Source organism: Poecilia latipinna, unplaced genomic scaffold (assembly GCF_001443285.1).
Source record: "Poecilia latipinna isolate Pla-1442-1.1 unplaced genomic scaffold, P_latipinna-1.0 Scaffold328, whole genome shotgun sequence".
NCBI lineage: Eukaryota > Metazoa > Chordata > Actinopteri > Cyprinodontiformes > Poeciliidae > Poecilia > Poecilia latipinna.
This window is the reverse complement of record NW_015112944.1, coordinates 16,746-37,115: the sequence shown is the minus strand read 5'-3', so window position 1 is coordinate 37,115 and position 20,370 is coordinate 16,746. Positions and strand designations below refer to the sequence as shown.

General features: G+C 39.8%; 1 protein-coding gene across 2 annotated transcripts in view; it reads left to right on the top strand.

The window, feature by feature from the left end:
- The window catches only part of LOC106949138 (laminin subunit alpha-3-like), a 73,267-nt gene that overhangs the window by 37,059 nt on the left and 15,838 nt on the right, over window positions 1–20,370 (top strand). For both annotated transcript variants that reach the window (XM_015035189.1, XM_015035191.1), the window contains exons 17-49: window positions 466–565; window positions 1,748–1,800; window positions 1,936–2,041; window positions 2,702–2,801; window positions 3,511–3,667; window positions 4,204–4,342; window positions 4,529–4,671; window positions 4,880–4,983; window positions 5,107–5,266; window positions 5,397–5,560; window positions 6,584–6,692; window positions 6,793–6,890; window positions 7,445–7,643; window positions 7,739–7,865; window positions 8,102–8,250; window positions 8,710–8,825; window positions 9,356–9,567; window positions 9,670–9,874; window positions 10,267–10,411; window positions 10,500–10,640; window positions 10,990–11,151; window positions 12,176–12,277; window positions 12,383–12,466; window positions 12,749–12,979; window positions 17,454–17,567; window positions 18,653–18,771; window positions 18,869–18,949; window positions 19,035–19,135; window positions 19,220–19,273; window positions 19,401–19,552; window positions 19,735–19,845; window positions 19,944–20,055; window positions 20,167–20,331. In XM_015035189.1, the coding sequence (XP_014890675.1) occupies window positions 466–565; window positions 1,748–1,800; window positions 1,936–2,041; window positions 2,702–2,801; window positions 3,511–3,667; window positions 4,204–4,342; window positions 4,529–4,671; window positions 4,880–4,983; window positions 5,107–5,266; window positions 5,397–5,560; window positions 6,584–6,692; window positions 6,793–6,890; window positions 7,445–7,643; window positions 7,739–7,865; window positions 8,102–8,250; window positions 8,710–8,825; window positions 9,356–9,567; window positions 9,670–9,874; window positions 10,267–10,411; window positions 10,500–10,640; window positions 10,990–11,151; window positions 12,176–12,277; window positions 12,383–12,466; window positions 12,749–12,979; window positions 17,454–17,567; window positions 18,653–18,771; window positions 18,869–18,949; window positions 19,035–19,135; window positions 19,220–19,273; window positions 19,401–19,552; window positions 19,735–19,845; window positions 19,944–20,055; window positions 20,167–20,331 (4,315 nt within the window). The remainder of the gene's footprint in view (window positions 1–465; window positions 566–1,747; window positions 1,801–1,935; window positions 2,042–2,701; window positions 2,802–3,510; window positions 3,668–4,203; window positions 4,343–4,528; window positions 4,672–4,879; window positions 4,984–5,106; window positions 5,267–5,396; window positions 5,561–6,583; window positions 6,693–6,792; window positions 6,891–7,444; window positions 7,644–7,738; window positions 7,866–8,101; window positions 8,251–8,709; window positions 8,826–9,355; window positions 9,568–9,669; window positions 9,875–10,266; window positions 10,412–10,499; window positions 10,641–10,989; window positions 11,152–12,175; window positions 12,278–12,382; window positions 12,467–12,748; window positions 12,980–17,453; window positions 17,568–18,652; window positions 18,772–18,868; window positions 18,950–19,034; window positions 19,136–19,219; window positions 19,274–19,400; window positions 19,553–19,734; window positions 19,846–19,943; window positions 20,056–20,166; window positions 20,332–20,370) is intronic.

Genomic DNA, 20,370 nt, shown 5'->3' with positions numbered 1-20,370 from the left:
TAACGTACTTGCTATAGTCTCAATTCCTATTTACTAAGTTTCCATTGGTTGCTGCCCAACCCAGGGTGGTGAATTTGAATAGATTCACTATCCCATAGCTGATTACACGGATGAACTTTGGCCCAGATATTAAACTGCACAACAAAGTAAGGCTAGTCCCACTAAACGCACGTGCAATCAAACACGGAAAAAGAGACTTCCTTCCATCTCAAAACGGAAGAAACAACAATCGCACAAAGCAACTCTCAGCTGCTCAAGTGGTTCTGCTTAAAAAGTTAGCAACACACACCCCACTTCAAACAGTGAGAGAAAAGTCAGTTTTCAATTCACAACACTTGCTCTGTAGCACGGTAAGCAGGCCCTCGTGACTGATTTAATCTGTATGACGGTGAGCACATGCAACCCGGCCTGCAGCAGCATCAGCCTGTCTCAACACCTCATAGATTTCTTATCTGCTGTTTTCAGGGCGTCTGCCGCTGCCGGGCCAACGTAGAAGGAACACTGTGTGACAGGTGTAAACCTCTCTACTGGAACCTGGCTGCAGACAACCCTCGTGGATGCACAGGTGGGTCACCAGAAACCCAAAAATAGGGACTGCAAACGTATTCAAACATGTTTTCACATTACACATTAACTTCGTTTTATTTGAATTTTATATGACTGATCAACACAAAGAAGCACATGCATGTTCAGCCCTTGTCAAACAATACTTTGTGGAGCCACGTTTCTCTGAAATTACGGCAGCAGATGTTTGATACGTCTCTACCAGCTCTACAGGCCTAGACTGAATTACTTTTATGAAAAAGTTTAAATTTTGGTCATCTGCAGATTATCAATTGAATTTAAATCTTTTAAAATCAAAGAAAATTAAGATTCCATCCTAACCAAGTTTGTATTATTTGCAGCCTCAAGCAGCTTCTGGCATTGACTCTAGAGCAAAAGGATTACTTGGTACACTATTTGCAAAAAGGGCTTCAAAGTTACACATTTGTTTCCAGCAGTATTATTATTTTTGTTCGCTGCTCACATTTTTCTTCGGATTGTTTTATTGCCAGAAGAAGCCTGATAAGATCCTGATCTGAGCCTTCACCCGTTTGATGTAGTGAATATGTCAACATGCTGCTGTCACCAAGGCCAGACTGATTTTCTGCTTCTCGGGGAGAAACGGGAGAATCCCACATAAAATGAGCAAAATCCTGTGAACATTCTTAAGCTTAAATGTGACATTTTATTACCAGATGATTCTTTAAAACATCTCCCGCTCACTTTAGATTCGTCCATATTTTGACTGTTCAAAAAGTGTGCTTTGGTCAGCTGAATGTAGCTCTCACGGGGGAAAAAAAATATGGTTGCTCCCATTAAGTCGAAAACAACTCGAAGCATTCTCCAGAAGTTGCTCTCATGTTACAGGTTTGCTCTTTTGCCTGATTAACGTCTCTGCCGCTCTTCCTGAAATCATTTGCAACACGCACTTTTGATATCTGAAGAATGCCTCTGGTTGAAAGTAGCTGGACATTCAGAGAAAGTTGTTTTTCTTTTTTTTTTTTTTATGCGCTGCAATCAGTGAATGAAAAAGCTCTCTAAGACCTTTTGACCTCCATTTCTTTGAAGCCGAAGTGCTTTGGGGTTGTTGTGTTACACCTGTGTGTGCTACAAAACCCTGTAATCAGAGCCCATTCACAGTTTTTCCCTGTTACATTTTCCCAGCCCCTGCCCTAGCTTGTATTTTTTATTTTTTTTGTTCCAGAATGTCAATGTGATCTGAAAGGGACACTGAGCGGAGTTGGAGAATGTGAGCAGGTGGGTATATTGAAAAGTATGCACACAACGTAGACACCAGGCCTCTCCGTGCACACATCACAGAAAACATTGTTTGACAACACTGCATTTGCAATGATGTAAAATTGCTTTTTCCTCCTCGATGTGTTTTTACAGAGAGATGGACAGTGTCACTGTAAGCCAAATGTCTGCAGCCACGCATGTGACTCTTGCAAAGACGGATACTTTCTGCTGCAAAAAAAGAAATACTTTGGCTGTCAAGGTAAGATGTCTTCATCAGACATCAACCTAACATGCCACCCTCATACCCCATTCTGTTGAAGCACATGTGAAAAAAACAAAAAAACAAAAACAGTTGTAGGTTTTCTTTTTGAACTGGAAAGTATGACGTCAGATCTGGATGATCACAAAGGACAACGTTTTGTCCCATAAAGTGAACGAAGACAGAGTGAGTTAAAAGTCACAGCAGAGGAGATCTCGAGGATCAGTTACAATAAATACAACAGGCTTTGTTGTTGTTGTTGTTGATTATGTTTCTGTTCTCTTAAATTTACTGTGTTGAGTGAAACAGAAAAATCTATTTCACTCAACACAGCTTTGCATGTCTTTTAGTAAATTAAGTGGGAGTAAAACTGGTGAACGTAGTTTCACAATTCATAACAAAAGCAGGACTGATAGCCATGTGAATATAATGAGTTTTATATACATTACAAGGCGTTAGAAAAAGCACAAGATAAAAGAAACACAAACTATTTCTTTTTATTCTAGTTCACTTCATGGTTTTCATTTAGTTAGAATTGGGTAAATTAATGAACGAGGGCTTTGAGTTAGAAAACAAAATGTTTCTGCCACTGTCTTTTAGTCTGGTGTTGAGTTGCTCTCTTTCAGTAAATTGTTTAATTTCGTCTTCTCTCTCTTTCAGCTTGCCAGTGTGATTTAGGAGGAGCTGTTGGCATGACATGTGATCAGGCCTCTGGACAGTGTCAGTGTCGGGAGAATGTAACTGGCCGTACGTGTGCAGAGTAAGCTGTGGTTCCATTAAAAAAAAAAAAAGTCTTGAAATACAGCATCAGCACATTCTGGTAAACCTAAAGGGAATCGATAAAGTTTTAATGCTGTTTGAACTTATTTAAATGTTGTCGTGGTAAAATCACAGACTTCAGTGTATTTCATTGGGATTTTATGTGATTTATTGCAAAGAACAGCATTCTTCTTCGCAATAAAGCTTCATTTTGAAGCCTTTCCTAAAACATTTTGTCGGACTTTGACTAGGCCATTTGAACACATGATTAAACTTTTAACTGAATTAGTTCATTGTAGTTGTAACTGTATATTTAGGGTAGTTGTCCTACTCAAAGAAAGACAATTTATTTCATTTCATTTGACCAGAGTTTATCCTTTATATTTGCTGTTTCTCCCACATGCCTGGTGCCTAACTGCATATAGGAACCACTATGGGTCAGATTTTTAGAGAGCAGGCCTAATAGCTGTCATGTCAAAATATTCTCAGATCATCTTAATTTAACCTTTAACTTAATTTAAAGGTTAAATTAAAGGCTTTAATTTACAAAAGATTTAGTGGAACTCGTTATTTTCACTGCACTTTACAAGTCTGTACTAATTTGTTTTGGTATATAAGATAATATCTCACTAAACTACATCGGTTGTAACGTCCTAAAATCTGAAAATGTTCAAAGGGTGAGGAAATGTTTGTCGTTTTACTCTCACCAGGCCTTTCCCTGGCTACTTTTTCCCATCTCTGCACCAGTTGAAGTTTGAGGTGGAGGACGGCACGACACCAAATTCCCGACCAGTCCGCTTCGGTTTTAACCCCCAAGAGTTCCCAGAGTTCAGCTGGAGAGGTTATGCTGTAATGTCACCTGCACAGGTTCGCCCATTCCCACTGCTGCTCTGTATGAGGTGTATACGTAAATGTGACCATTACAGCAGACTGCAGCGGTTTTCGGTCTCACGATAAATTTTCTGCTTTTGCCCGTGCACAAATAATCACTCGGTGTCCTGTTTTTTTTGTTTTTTTTTCACTGCTGATGTGGGAGAATATCGAGATCGGCTCTTAGAACTAACACTCTCTGTCCTCAGCCGGAGGTGATTCTAATGCTTAGCCTTGGCTTTCCTGGACCCTTCCACATTATGTTGCACTACTCCACTTCCCAAAACAAGGGGAGAGTCCGAGTCAGAGGCCGGATCTCGGTGGTGGATGAACCTGACTCTGAGTCTTGCTGTGACTGTAAGTGAAGGGGGCCCGCTTTGCTTTCTTTCGCCTCGCTCGCTGTCTGTTGATTAACCCCGTTCTGTTTTGCTTAATCTTCCCGCCTGCCTTTCATCTCTCCTCCTAACGCCACTCACTCATTGTCTAGCCAAACTTGTGTCACTGGAATCAGTGTGTGACTGTCGTCCCTGCAGAGTGAAGCCAGGGTAACAGTGCATGTTGATCCGAAAGAGGGGCGGCAGAATTTTTTCCACGCGGTTCTGCGGTTCATTAACCCCAACAGCATCAGTGTGACTGGTAGCATCAGGGCTACAAATAGCAGAGGCACCGCAGGTAAGACTGCCTCTGACATAGTTTTCATTTCCTCATTCCTCCGTCCAGCTGTGAAATCTAACCCATCATTTACGAAGCGAAAACATTTCCTTCCTGACATTTATGTGAGCAAATGGTATATTGGCTCTCTGGGTATTTGTGTCGCCTCTGCTGGAGTTTATGATGTCTGTGCTTGGTGCTCTGCAGGGGAAGTTCAGAGTAAGGAAGTGGTATTTCCTCCGAGTCCATCCCCGTCCTTTGTCACCGTCCCAGGAGAGGGCTTCACTGAACCTTATGCATTGAATCCTGGGAAGTGGATCATTCATATAAGGGCTGAGGGAGTTCTGCTGGTAAGTGTCTGGGTAACATTTACCTGGTGAAAAAAAAAAGATGTGCCTGGTAGGTCAACAGTTCATCACGGGGCAACACGTCAAATTCTGTTTAATGACGTCGAAATTATGAGAAAGTGTTTAAAAGTTGAACGCGGTCAGAATGTGGAAGTCTTGCTAAATGCGACCCAAATGAAATATGTGACATTTTTTTATCTTCCCACCTTAGGATTATTTAGTGCTGCTGCCTCGAGATTACTACGAAGCCTCTCTGCTGAAAGAAGAAGTCGCTCAGCCGTGCACATATTTACACACAGCAAGCAAAGATGAAAGGTAATCCTCGTCCTATCCCCTTACTTTCTCTTAAACTTTTCTTTGTTAGCATAATGAAGTCATCTCTGTTCTCTTTTCACGTTTATTTATTTATTAATTAAAAAAAAAAAAAAAAAAAAAAAGCTGTCTGCTGTACAAGCACATCACCATGGACGGTTTCAGCTCTGTGCTGGCCACACAGGGCAGGCTGTCCACCCGGAGTGGGCGGAGGAACAGGAGGCAGGCGCGTGTGCGGCGTCCCACTGCGGATCACCCAGACATGGCGGCTCTCAACGGGAGACAGGTTCAGACTCTAAACTTAATTCAAAACTAATCTGGCAATCATATTTCGAAGTGAAATTCATGAAAGGACATTTGGAGCAAATAAGACCTTATAGGACCTCTTAATATCATGCATGTTCTGTGTCGTTTAGTCTCGTCTGGAGCTCAGTCTTCGTGTGCCTCACTCAGGCCTCTATGCCCTCATTCTGGAGTATGCCAGTGAGATGGACACTGTCCAGAATGTCAACATATTCATCAGTGGACAATCAGGGATCCAGATCATGGCTAGAGCCAATATTTATAGCTGTGTTTTCAGGTGAGTCATGTGTTTGTGTCTTTCATACCATCTCTAACATCAGAATTCTGGTGATTTTTTTTTTTTTTTTGATAATTATTGTGTCTTATATATCAAAGTGTTTTGCAAAACTCTTTGTAACCCCTAAAATTTTCCACATTTTATTATGTTACAACACCATAGTAGTGCATGATTATCAAGTGGAAGGACAATGATACATGAACTGCTTTACACAAATGTTTTACATGCATTTGATTTCAGACCCTTAAGCAAAATCCCTCTGTTTTCAGGAGTAATCTGATTAGTAAATAGATTTCATCTGTTTGTAGTCAGTCCTCAGTAAAAATGTTCTGTGAAGCCCTCAGAGGTTTGTCAGAAAACGTAAACACCATAATTACAGTAAGAACAAGAAACACAGCAGCCAGTCAGGGATGAAGTCGTGGAGATGTTTAAAGTCACAGTAAGGTTATGGAGAGCTGCTCAATCAATCATCTATAAATGAATCAATGTGGCACAACCTCAAACCTGCTGTTTGCATTTGGCGAAATGCCATTTAGGGAAACGGAAAACTTTATTCAAGAAACAGAAACTCGTTCGGGTGAAACAGAAATACGACCTCCGGGCCTGCATGCGAAACACAATTTGTAGGAGAAAGTTTAAACCGAACCAGACTGCAACGTAACAACGATGGCGATGGCAACGTTATGCATTGGTGATGCTTTTCTTCGGCAGGGGAAACGATAAACTGATCAGAGTCCTGATAATATGAATGGATTTAAATGCATGGAAATCCTGGGAGAAAAATCTATTGGAGGCACAATTTTTTTGTATTATTCATTTGTTAAAAACAAATCAGCTTGTATCCTTTTCCTTCAACTTCATATTTTAATGCTTGACTTTGTGTTTTCTTACCACAATAAAATAAGTGGAAATTTGTGGTTGTAATGTAGTGAGCTGTAAGAAAGTTGGAGGTCTATGAAAACTTAAAGAAGGAAAATGTAGTTTTCCTTCTACTCAAATCAATTTTTTTGCTAACCCGTGCAGCACTTTGTGCCGGAGTGTCGCAGTAGACAGCGGAAATCAAGTGGCCATGCTGCAGCTGACTCACAGGACGGAGATTCTTCTGCAAACGTCTACAACGTCATTCCTTCTGGTGAGGAAATTTGTTTCCTCAAGACACGTAGAAAAATTCCCTGTTTCAATCTTTTTAAGAACCAGCACAATATTGTAAACACGCCTATTTTCCTTTTTAGTATAAGATCTATGCAGTGCCAGCAGAAGAGTTCTCTCTGGAGTATGTGGAGCCCAAAGTGTTGTGTGTCTCCACTCATGGTCGCTTCACTCAGGACAGGTCAGTACTTGAGGTCATATGACCTACATTTAATGTCTTTTTAAAAAAAATTTTTTATATGAGTCATGCACGTTTCTGGAAAAAAAAAAAGTGGTTCAAGCTTTTCAACATAACATCCATGACTAGTAAGTTGTAATTTGGACCATGCTGGGTGCTTGGTCAGACCCAACGTCAGAACTGCACATCTGTTCTCCAGGTGTGAATACAAGCATTCCTCCAACTTGGCCAAGGTTCCTGCGCTAAAGATGATCTGTCAGTCCAACTTTACCGACTCTAAAGCTAATAAGCAACTTGGATGTCACAGATCTTCCAGCTGTCAGTGTGCAACTCTGGTGTTGACCATAAATGGACTTGAATGTTTAGATGGAAAACATATAAGCAATTAGAAACGACGGAACTTACCTGAGAGCAAACACAGCTATCGCATCACAGCCCTTTGTTAAATGACCGACCCTGCTTTGCATGAGCTACGTTCTTGCAGCCCTGATTGCTCTGCACTAGTGCTCGGCAAACAGGACTTGCCTTAATAATTGGTTGCTGTTTGATGTTCGCAGTCGACACTGTGTTCAACGGCGGTTTGACAAGCCGTCCTCATCCTGGGTTCTGTACGCCACCCGTGACGGACGGCTGTCATCCACACCTGCAGCGGCTCTCCAACGGGGCAAGAGTGAAGCTTGGAGGCGGAGAAGACAGTCCAGCTTGTTCTCCGTCCACGAGCCTCAGAGTGACGGGACGGTGCTGAAATTCCCTCAGGTATCCGTGTCAAATATTTTGATCCTGTTGAACATCATCCTGCCTGGACGTACAGCACACAGGATTCTAGTTGTAAATTCTGCTGTCTCGCCTAGACTGAGATCAGTTTTACTCCGGCGGTGCCTCTCCCGGCTCGGTATGTTGTTGTGGTGCACTACCATCAGCCTGAACACGTCTCCTTCCCGGTGGAAGTGCAAGTGAATGCAGGTCGTGTGTGGAAAGGTGAGTTTTTGGGAAAGAGTTTGAATCTGACCAAATTAAATTGAATAGTTTTGATTTGTAATTATGAGTGTACTCTGGCAGTGATCTGCCAATTCCTTATTAAAATCAGATTACATACTTGGCCTCATGACAAGATCATCCAATGTTTAAGAGATTTCAAATCATTGAAGGGTTTAATAGAGAAATAAATCGTTGAGCAGCAAACTGTCTGACTGAGAAACTATCTTCCCCTCCAGGTGAGATAAATGCCACATTTTGCCCAGCAGTTTCAGGCTGCAGGGAGGTTGTTGTTGCCGAAGGCCGCATTGCTCTCGACTTTTACGGGAATTCTGCGCAGCTGCCCAGCATCTCTGTCATCGTGCCACATGGGAAGACCCTTGTTTTGGTCAGTGTGTTTTTATTTTTATTTTTATTTTTTTTTTTACAGTAACTCAAGCAAATCTCTACATTCGAAGAAAATAAAAAAAATATATATATCAACAAAGTTTGCAAGACATGCACTTGTAAAATCTGCAGGTTTTCAGAGAGTGGGGTGGCTCGAGTTGTGGATTTGGCATGCAGTGGTCCTCTCTCCTCAGTGTTATGCCATATCTCCAACAATAACAATGAAGGGACTGTTTTCTACCTGGCAACCCCACAAAGCTTTATATAAGAGCTAAACCTCAAGGCCGTGTAGACAGGGGACAGGTTCAGCTTTGTTTGCACGCTCAGAATATTTTATTTTTTTTGTCTGTTGAAACTATCGATGGAAAAACATGTATGTGACTAAAAAATATTATTATTTAGTGCCCTATTGCAAGATGGATTGTTTATACATTTTTTTTTTTTTTTTTTACTTGTTTAGGATTACATTGTGCTGGTTCCTGATAGTAGTTACTCTCCGGAGCACCTGCGAGAGAAGCCACTTGACAAGTCTACAGATTTCATAAAACAATGCACAAGTGAAGGCTTCCATATTGAGTACGTATCCAATTGACGGTATACAGCTTACTTTTTTTTTTTCCTGTCTGACTTTAAATTAGACACAATGTTTCTCGCTTGTGCCAGATAGGATTACAGAAATTACTTTTATTTAATGAATGATGAATAATGGCATGTTAATCTTCCATGTAAAACTGCATGTGAAAATCAGAATTAGTAGAAAGTAAAATAAGAATCAATAAAAACGGTTATATAAGATAACTAAAGCAGGTTTAATGTCAGACAGTGAAAAAAAAACTAATATATTTTTATACAATATATTTATTTATCTGAATATCTGTAACCTGAAATTAATTCACTAATATCAACACTTTTAATTTGTGATATGGTTGTTAATATTCTAATGTGGTCAAATGTCTTTAGAAACAACTTTTAGTATTGGAAGGAGTTTTATAAATGGTGCCCATTAGCTACGGTTGCCAAGTATTAAACTGTTATTTTATTTGAAAGAGGTTTTTTTTTTGTTTGTTTTATCTTTCATTTTTCTACATATGGTTGTCATCTGTCAGACCTAGAACCTCATCCCAGTTTTGCAGAGATTCGGCCCGCGCTCTTGTTGCAGCTTACAACGACGGAGCCCTTCCCTGCGACTGCGATAAGTCCGGCTCGACGGGGGCCGTGTGCGACCCTGTAGGAGGACAGTGTCCTTGCAGGCAGCACGTTATCGGGAGGCAGTGCAACAAGTGTGCCACTGGATACTATGGATTTCCCTACTGCAAACGTGAGGGATTTTTAGCTTTTGCCCTCAAACATCTTATGAAACACAGCAAATACACACATAACCACTTTAATGTTCTGGGTACTTCCTGTTGTCAATCTGCAGCGTGTGAATGCGGACGGCGACTGTGCGATGAAGTGACTGGACGCTGCATCTGTCCTCCTCAGACAGTGAAACCCACCTGTGATTCGTGCCAGCATCAGACGTTTAGCTATCACCCTTTACTGGGCTGCGAGAACTGTGGCTGCTCTCCAACCGGAGTGAACGTAAATGCAGGGCTTCAGTGTGACACTGTTACTGGACAGTGCAGGTAAGCAGTGCATGGTTCAACTATGTCCATTCTTAAACACTAAGTAAAATATGCAAAAAAAAAAACAAAAAAAACACTAGAAAATAAAACAGTAACCAGGCTTATTTTTTGTTACTTTTTGCATTGTAACTTCCTTAAGCAGTGCCACTCTAGGTTGGAACAAATGTCCTTGTAAAAAGCTGAAAGCTGCAGGGAGCTAAAATGTCAATTTTACAGAAATACTCACCTGAATATTCCAGGTGCATAAGTAAAGACTGTGAGTTTACTCTCTGAGTCTTAGTCAGTGGATCTGACGAGTAAATAGTTGGATGAGACAACATACAATAAAGAATACTAAAAGGCAGATGTTACACACACACACATTTTTGGATGATTCTGTGTATTTTGTGCAGCTGCAAACCTCGTATCGGAGGCCGGCAGTGTGATCGCTGCGCTCGGGGCTATTATCGCTTTCCCGACTGTCTACCCTGTGAATGCAACCAGGGAGGAGTCACAGCCGATGTGTGCCACCCAGACACAGGCATGTGTCTCTGCAAAGTGAGTATCAGCTCGACAAACCACTGATTTAGAAACTCTTTTCATTACTTTTTATACCGTCCCGTTCCGACTGATGACATGTTTACAGAAAAACGTTGAAGGTGTCAGGTGTGATACGTGCCGGGAAGGCTCCTTCTACTTTGACCCATCGAACCTCCTCGGCTGCTCCAGCTGCTTCTGCTTCGAAGCGACCAACCAGTGTCAGAGCTCCAACAAACGGCGAGGAAAGGTTGGATTACCTCCAGAAACTGCATGTCTCACCATTTTAAGATACATCCTTTGCAGAGTTTTATGACTGAAAGTCTTTAAGAAGTACAATATTAGTTACTTAATTAGAGCTATTGTAGGAAAACATCATCAACAATAAAACAAATCACTGCATGCTGTGTTTTTTTTTTAATTTTACTTTCATTTTTTACTTTTTGAAAAGTAAAGATTCTTCTCAAGCATAGTCTCTGTTTTTCCAAAGAAACTCTGTTCTGTAAGATCAAAGTGCAGTAAGCCCGTTATGAAGTATAATATTTACTATGGTACACTATTACTCCTGTAGCTTTACTCCTAAAATTTCCTGTTGTTAGTTTGTTGAGATGCTTGGCTGGCGTTTGGAAAGCCCCGACAGGGAGGAGGTTCCCTCAGTCCTGAACGCTGTCAGCAACACAGCAGTGGCCGACATTCAGGAGCTTCCTGCTACGGTTCAAACTCTACACTGGGTGGCGCCACAGTCCTACTTGGGAGACAGGGTAAGTCGGCTCATTCTGAAACACTGAGCCCACGAAGAGCTCACCATGTTGGTGCTGTTGCTTTAACACAGAAGAGGGAAAATGGATGGTATTTTAGTACTGAAGATATATCTTCAGTATATCGTCTCTGCTTACATCTAATTGGTACAATTCAACTTAACATGCAAATTTTCCTTTATGGTCTAGTGAAACTAATTAATACCATCCGTTTTTTTATGTATTCAGTGAGGGGGTGTATGAATATGACAAATGTTGCTTTATATGCCTCTCATTCTAGAGATACTATTAAAAGTGCTGCGATAACAATCTAGTGGTTGAAGTGTGAATTACATGTGGAAACGGATATTTTAAACGTAAATACTCTTAACCTTCAGCTAGGTTATGCAATGAAAATATATTTAGTGCATACTAATGTCTTCTACATATGACAAATCAGAACAGACGTGGCCAAATTTGAAAACTTATTTTCAGTTTTGGGTATTAGTGAGACTAGGCAACTAAGGAATGGAAATGTGGAATATTAGCATTAAGAAACAACAATTCTGTGCATGCATTTTGATTATCCAACTTTGAATGAAAGGACTACTTAAGATTACATAAAAATAATGATGATGATAATGATAATATTTATAAAAGTACATATTTAATAACAAATAATGCAATATTTGTGTTATAAAAGGGATGAGTACCAATGATTGTTCAATAAATATGTTGAAATTCAATTTGCAACATTGATTATAAATTGTTAAAATGAGCAAAGAAATTTTGTGAGTCTAATTACCATCAAGCGTAAATTTACACTAATTGTAGGTGGAATGTTCAAATAAATAACCCCTTATTAAATTAATATCTGATTGACAGCATAAACAGACCTAATTTTTCTTTTTTGTACAATCGAATATAAATTCAGGGATTAAGGGGAAGTTGTCCATTATTTCATACACATTGCATTTTCCTGTAATTTTAGTCTGAAATCTCTTTCAAATAACTTGACAGACATTTCCTCTTCCTTACCGATTCTTAGGTTTCATCTTATGGGGGCTTCCTCACCTACCAGTCCAAATCATTTGGGATTCCGAGTGAGGGCATGACTCTTATCGACAGACAACCGGACGTTCTGCTGACTGTATGCAATGGTCCCAGTACTTCAGCCTGACTGATCTGCTTTATGCTTTCATTTATAAAAAAAAAATCAGTCATATTTGCTTCTTTATTATTTCTCCTCCTTAAGGGTCAGGCTATGAGCCTGATCCATGTGGCTTCACAGGCTCCCCTTCCAGACAGGCTGCACCAGGGCAGGGTCCAACTCTTGGAGGTGAAATATATTATATTGTGTGACACATGTTAGTATTTTAGAATGGATTTTAGTACAATCTGATGTTTAACCAATTCGGGGTCATATAAATTGGTCCTAAATGACAGAATGTTTTTTTTTAATGTTGAACTTTAAGCTGGAAGTGGAACAAAAATCAAACAAAAATGTATAAAGGATATCTTACAAATCCGACTCAGACTTCGATACACAGCAGGATGCTTTCAGTGTTTCTCTTGAACGCACTCTACTCTGCGTTTGACCTGATGCTCTCGTTGCTTGCAGGGAAACTGGCGCCATGCTGGCACCAACAGGCCTGTGTCCAGACAGGAGCTCATGATGGTCTTAGCAGGTCTGGTGGGCTTGAGGATCAGAGCCCTGTATTTTACTCAGACCCAGCGACTCAGCTTGGGGGAGGTGGGCCTGGAGGAGGCGACCGAGTCAGGAACTGGAGGTCCAGCAAACACTGTGGAAGTGTGCTCTTGTCCCACTGAGTACACCGGAGACTCCTGTGAGGTGAGAAGTTCTGGGCAGACACCCCATGATTTCAGATTAAAATCAATTTGCATAGAGATATGCAACTTACATATCTCTTTGCAATTTGCATCCTCACATGTCATTGCTTTCAGAATAGTTAAAAGACTAGAATTTTTATTCATTTAAATCATTTATTTATGTGTTGTATGTACAGTGTACACACCTTCTTAAAATGGTAGGTTTTGGTCCTTATAATTTTCTCAGATTTTGAGGATATGTCTTGTGCACTGCCCATTTCGGGTGACCCCAGATTTTCTGTGTGATATATTTCTGAACTTAACCCAAACTGAAATTTTTATCTCTTGAAGTCTATCAATTATTGTTTTTTGGATGTATACAATGCTAAAAATAAATTTCCTTCTTATCAAAACTGAATAATAATAATAATAATAATAATAATAATAATAATAATAATAATAATAATAATAATAATAATAATAATTTATTATTCATTCAACTTAGTAAAATCATAATTTCAGTTTTATTAAATTTAACACTAGAGCAAATACTGTCACCACCATATTTCAGGTTTCACGTGCTTTCAGTGATGTGCAATGTCAGACCTGGTTGTTTTCATTAGAAGAAGAAGAAAAAGTTAGTTTTAGACTACATTTTCAACAAGATTGTAAGTGCACAGAAAGTACTAACTGGAAATTATGACTGTTTCTTTAATTTGTCTTTCAACATCTTGGCAGCCTCCCTCACAAGTTTCCGACTTGTGTTTTCATCAGTTTTGAAGAAACAAGTTTTGTAATTTGCAAAATACTTATCCACGATTTTCTTTAATTATTGGTGACTGCTTTCACTTGATCATTATTTGTTTACTATATATAATTCTAAAACAAAATTTGGACCCTTCTCCTGACTGATGTATTTTAATGCTATCCTTTAAATCCTTTGTAATTTGTCTGAAGACAATCTTTTTAGCTGGAGGATGAAAATCAGCAAATGTCTGGGATATCTGACTTTCATCAGATTTTAAAATAACTGATGGGCCTTTCTTTTCTATTTATGTATTTATATTTACTTGAATTGTACAAAATGCAAAATACAGGTTAAATAAAAATAAAAGTCTAAATCCTATATAATTGTGCCAGAAATATGAATAATTTTGAACTTATCTATATATTTTTTTATTATATTGTCCTATAGCTCCAGAACAGCTAATTGCAAACTAACTTGCTTTTGCTTTTTTGCCTCTTATGCTGCATGTGTTATTATCCTATATTTACAACCAGAATACTCACATCCTGTATGTATTTTACAATGTATGTAGACTTATGATTTCAAATTATTGTACATTTTTCCACATTGAATAAAGGTTTTACAGCGTAGCTTATTCCTTAACAAATCCAATCTTTAGTCAAAAACAAAACAAATGTAAAAGATACATACCAGAAAAGACTGAGGCGAAAACAAACAACACAAGTGGAAGGGTGGGGGACCGGGTGGGGCTGAAACGGCATCTTGTCTCGTTAAGAAGTTGGATCTGGTCCTCATGGTTTTTGGAGTGTCCTAACATGTCTGAACAAAGTGTCACACCCTTTTCCTGGAGGAAAAACTTATCAGCGGAGGAATTTGCTGGAAAATACCGCATTTTGAAAGCAGCGCAGCAACGTTGTGGAGCCCCAGACAAGGTTATGCGGCAACATAACGTAATATTAGGGATCCTAAAGAGCCGAAATCACCAGAATAGTTAGCGCTTCCAGTAATTAGTTATCTGAGTATTCATTCCATATAGTTGCTTTGGAAGAAAGATTGTTTTGTTTTTGTGAAATGAACTTTTTTTTAAAGAGCTCTTAGAAACTGGTTTGTATTCATAATGTTTCCGCTGTTTTGCCCACAAAACCAAATCAAGAAAGAAATTCAAGCAACGAGTAATGAAAGAATGCAGATGTATTAGAGGCATTATTACAAGGGAAGGTGTTATGTTTTTATTCTTGCAAGGCTGTTTCCATAAACCTACGTGTGCGCGTGTTTGATTGGGCATGTTTAAAGGAAGTTAATTATATGTGCCCGGAGGTGCTATGACACGGCGCCTTGCCTTGAAACGCAGGGCGTGTCTCTAGGCAACATAACGTTACTCATAAACCTGAGTGTCCTCACCTGAGTGTTCCTCCAGCACAAGCATTTGTCTGGAGCTACAGCTGACACACCCAAGTGTGTCTGCTGCGTGTGTGTGGGGAGTGATTCACAAGTGAGTGTCTGGATTGTGTTGTCTAAGGATGTCTGACTTTGCCTTCAGTCACAAATTTTTTGTACACTCTGTAATATGCTGGAATATTTCAGACAATTATATTTTACGTAAAGGCAGCAGTTCAGAAACACTCATGACAAAATACCGTCCAAGTGAATGCAAAGTTTTCTACGTAGCAGAATTTTTATTGACCTTACAGACAACAGAAAAGAAGAAAAGAGGACTGTTTATTACTATTTTTTATTATTATTTTTTTTAACAAAATCCAAGTATGAAGTTTGAAAAATATGTTTATTTCACTGACTGATTCTTTCTCATCTCAACAAATGCAAGGTCAAACCACTCCATCATCATCATCATCGTCGTCGTCACCAGTAGCGGTGGCCAACAAATTAAACTTGTTTCTATGTCTTAATTGTTGACACACACACACAAAAAATGAAGCTTTTACATCAATTTTAAATTCTGCCTTTTTTTAATGTAAAACAGAAATTGGTGGAGTCAACTTTTCTTCCAGTTATTGACTATGGTCAATAATGGTGATATATTATTCATGAACACCTATGCTCATGCTGGATAGCCTGGATCATGGCGCTTTGCTGTTTATTACAAATTATGGAGCCCTAACTCACCCTTGTCTCTTAAGGTAAAATATCTATTTCTGCATGTCTGCCTGTCTTGGCCACTGGTATGTTTTGATTTATAAAGCTGACAGCACCTTATCGTTCGTCTTTGTTAACTTTAAACAACAGCCTCCGGTCTCAAGACCTTTTTCAATTTAATGTTCCTCGTGTCAGAACAGAACAGGGGAACAAAGCTCTCAGCTTTTCTGTCTCGACTTCGTGAAACAGTTTAAAATCAGAGGTTAAACGTAGAACACTAGTACCTCTGAATGTATTTAGGACCCTGATACATCCCATTATGTTCACATTGCAGAAGTGCAATTGTTGTACTTGAGTCATTTGTCTTATTGTAAGTTTATGTTTATTGTGACTTCATGTTGTGACTGCTACCACCTCTTCACTTTTGCTCACTACATCTCAAGGGTTATGTTTTTTTTTTTGTTATTTAATATGGAAATAATTAAATACTTTTATTGTGAACAAAACTAAAGCCAGCTGAAGTACCAGTGGTAGAGATAGCACACTTTGACAACCATGGAGCTAAAGACTTTGTTGTCAAATTCTTTTAGCCATAACTAAAAGCCCAGCGGCATTCCTAACTTTTAACATTTTTTACTTTAAGACCTGTCCATGCATACCCCCGGTCTCCTTTTACTGTCTAAATATGTTTTCCAGCCACCAAAGATTATTTTATTGTGCATGTACATTTTTTAAGAGGAACGTAAAAGAGAGAGAGTGAGCGAGCATGTAAACACTTGCATGGAAGTGCTTGAATGCACCAAGTAGACTCATGCTGATCAGCCCGGCTGACTCAGGTAAACGGGGTGTGTCCTCATCTGTGCCTCAGTGTGTGCATGTTTAAGAGGCTGAGGACAGGGGGAGCGAGGACTTACTTCACACAGGGAAAACGCCGGGAATGTCGGATACGTGCATGGATATGCGCCGGTGTAGAGGGGTTCTGTTGCGGATCCTGATATGCTGGACTTTAATTGGTCTGTGCTCTGCCGGACACAGACCTTTTGGCAAGCAAGAGCGATCCCACCACACCAGACATCATGACAGATTTCCTCAGAGGACTGACAGCCAGGCAACTCAGCAGATAAAATATCCGTCCTTAAATAACCAGGGACAGGTCATTCAGTTTCCGTCAGTTTCTGATGCTAGTTCTCAGGTTCAGGTAAAAACCTACATGCTGCATTTTGTTGCGAGAGAATGTTTTCTTTTTTTTTTTTTTTCCACCTCGGGTGCTGTTTGCGCTGTCTTTCATCCTTAGAGTGTTAGTGATTACATGACTGTTATCTCTGAAAGCAAAGGGCGAGTTTCTCTGTTAATATGTTATGAAGAAAAATTCAGTCTAAGTTTATTGCTATGCGTAGTGAAAAACGCCCCCAATCTGTGTGTATAATTTAACATGATATTCAATATGGAGGCAATTAATTAATGGCTTTAACTATTGATAATTGCACTCACAAAACGACTTTAAGGTTAATGAATTGAACTGTGATGTTTCACTCCGATTTTTACTGCCAGTATATATTTCCTTTGCTTTGAAAGCAGTTCTTCAGTGTTGCACCTACAAAAAGAGTTTGATGCGTAATAAACTTTTTATTTTGGTTTTTGCTTTCTCTTTCAGAAATGTTCTCCCGGATTCTACAGAAAGACCGGCTGGCTGAATCTTGGCCGTTGTCTGCCCTGTGAGTGCAACGGTTTGGCTGACGAGTGCGAAGATGAAACAGGGAGGTGTCTGGTAAGGAATCTCACATCAAGAAAGCGGCTTTTGCTCTGAATTGCCCAACTGTTACTTAACTGTGGCATAACTTAATACCGTAGCATAATTTGCTAAGGTATTAACAGGATTAGCACTTAATCTTTCTTTTTTTTTTGTAATAGTTTAGATAATGTCATTTCACTCAGTAAATGGACTTTAACAACATTCCAAATAAACTAAACAAACAAACAAACAAAAGAAAAACATGACCAAGTCAGGCTAAGAAAAACACTTTTTAGTGTAGAAGTTGTTACTGCGGGAAGAACGCTCCGAATCATCTTGTTGTATCAGTACGGTGTTTAAACAAAGTTAGATCAGCTAAAGTGAGAACGAGACTGAAGTCACAGCTGAAAGATTAAACAGATGACAAGGAATTAAACAAAAGTAGTTCTGTTTTGAACTTCCAGCCTCCATTCGCTGTGAGACACTTTGGATTTTGAAATGCTGGCAGCCTTTTTGAGATTTCAAAGTTAGCATAAATGAATGCTCTAGGAAACTCAAACAGGGACTGCAGTTTCCAGTTGATAATCATGCCAAACCTTAATATAAAATGCAAAAGTTAGTTTGTCTTTGTTTTTAAACCAACATTAAAACTGTGTTTTATTGCTGCTTATGGGAGTAATTAACAGCACATAGAAGGAGGACGTGTTTAAAACGAGAGGAATTAAAGGATGTAGCAGCTAAAATCTTAACTGAGAGGTCAAAACTTTTCAGAATGTTTTTTGGAAATTGATTGATCACTTGAACTTAGATGATTACGCTAAAGCTTAGTCACAGACAGGACCTCTCAACTTCAGCTCACACAACTATATTTGTTACCACTGGAATTGTTTTTTAATCCTCATTAAAAGTCCTCTTTTAAACTTCCTCTCTTTTATTCTTCTCTTCAGAGGCACAATAGAGTTTTTTTTTTGCTCTTTGGAGTTCCAGTTGAGAAATTGTTATGCAAGACGCTCAAGACTGTGCCTGTGCATGCAGTGCTTGCGTTGAGACACATATTTACAGCTCGAAATCAAACAGACGTAGCTGATTAACGACTAATGAACGCACTCTGACATTTTCAGAGCTGCAAGGACAACACCGCCGGGGACCGATGTGAGCGCTGCAAAGACGGTTATTTTGGCAACGCAGCACAGAGGACGTGCAGACTGTGTCCGTGCCCATTTAGTGTATCCTCAAACAGGTGGGCGAGAAAAAAAAACAACAACTTTACTGCTTTGCTGTTTTCTAATGCAATTATTGCGGTAACAACAGTGTAATCCCTCTTGATTCACGGTCAGCTTTGCAGTGAGTTGCGGAGACGTGTTGGGAGACATCCAGTGTACTTGCAAACCGGGCTACACAGGAGTCAGGTGTGAGAAGTGAGTAAAGCCGGAACGTGCAGACAGGAATGCTGCTGGCTTTTTTCCAATTTGATGCCTATTCATTAATCCTTCTCTTACGCAGTTGTGCTCCTGGTTATTATGGCGACCCGCTGATACCAGGAGGAAATTGCCAGCCATGTAATTGCAACGGAAATGGAAACAGCTGTGATCCTAGGACTGGAGGTTAGATCTGGCATTCTTTCTCTTTAGAATATGTTATAATTTAAAATCAGTTTGAAATTCAAATCCATTGTGCTCTTCTTTCAGTCTGCAAGAACTCGCTGGAGCCAGGAGATACAAACACAGATGAGCACTGTCAAGGTGAATATATATATATATATATATATATATACAAAAGAAAAGTAATCTCAGAGTACAGATGGTATCTCAGGCCATTCATAATACCTGAAGTGTGATATTCTTCTGTTGTCCTCTGCTTCGCTTTCAGAATGTGACAATTGTGCTCAGACGTTGCTAAATGACTTGGAAAAGCTCGACTTTGAGCTGGCAAGAATCAAGGCTCAACTAGATAATGCTTCCATCAGTAGCGCCTTAAAGGAAAGGCTGGACAAGCTTGAAAGGGCCGTGTCTGATACTAAGGTAACGCTCGTGTCTTCATCTGTTTTTGCAAGATAACTCAAGTCCTTTTCAGCTTCTTACGGGTTTTCTAAATACAGTAGCGCCCTGTATTTAGCGCCACCCATTCGCATCACGTCTTCTTGCTCACAGAGCAGCACATCCCACTTTGACATCTGATGTGACGTTGTGTGTTGACTTTGCAGACTCTCGTCAACAAATTCAGCTCTGCTGTTAACACGCAAAAGTCCAAGGTGGAGCAGCTCGAGAAAGACGCCGACAGCCTCGCTGATGACATTAAATCCATGAAAGACAAGGTTTCAAAAACGAGTCTGGTGTTTTATGATTGCTTCAGCGTGTTAATTTAAGGAGCAGGTCTGTAAATGTGGGATTTTTGTAACTTGATTTTACTTAGGCTGATAAGAGTGCCGGAGACGCTGACAAAGCCGTGGACAATGCTGAAGACACCTACAACAGGGCAAAAGACCTCGAAAAAGAGATCCAAAAAATGCTTGTGAAAATTAAAGGTAGAAGGAAGCAAAAACACTCATTTCCTCCAGATGTTGTGTGTCACTTTTCTTTCATTTCCTCGTGTTCTGGCCTCCTACTCACACTGTGGGTGCTCTGCTATTTTGAAGACTTAATCTTTCAGCTGAAGAATGATGGTCGAGGTGATTCGTTGCCTGCTGATAGCTTGACTAATATACTGGAGAAGGCTCAGTCCATGGTGACGGAGATGCAGAACAGAAACTTCACCTCTCAGAAGACGGCTGCTGAGACGGAGCTAGCTGAGGCGACTAAATGTAAGTTACCGCATGCAGAACGTCCTAATGAGCACAACC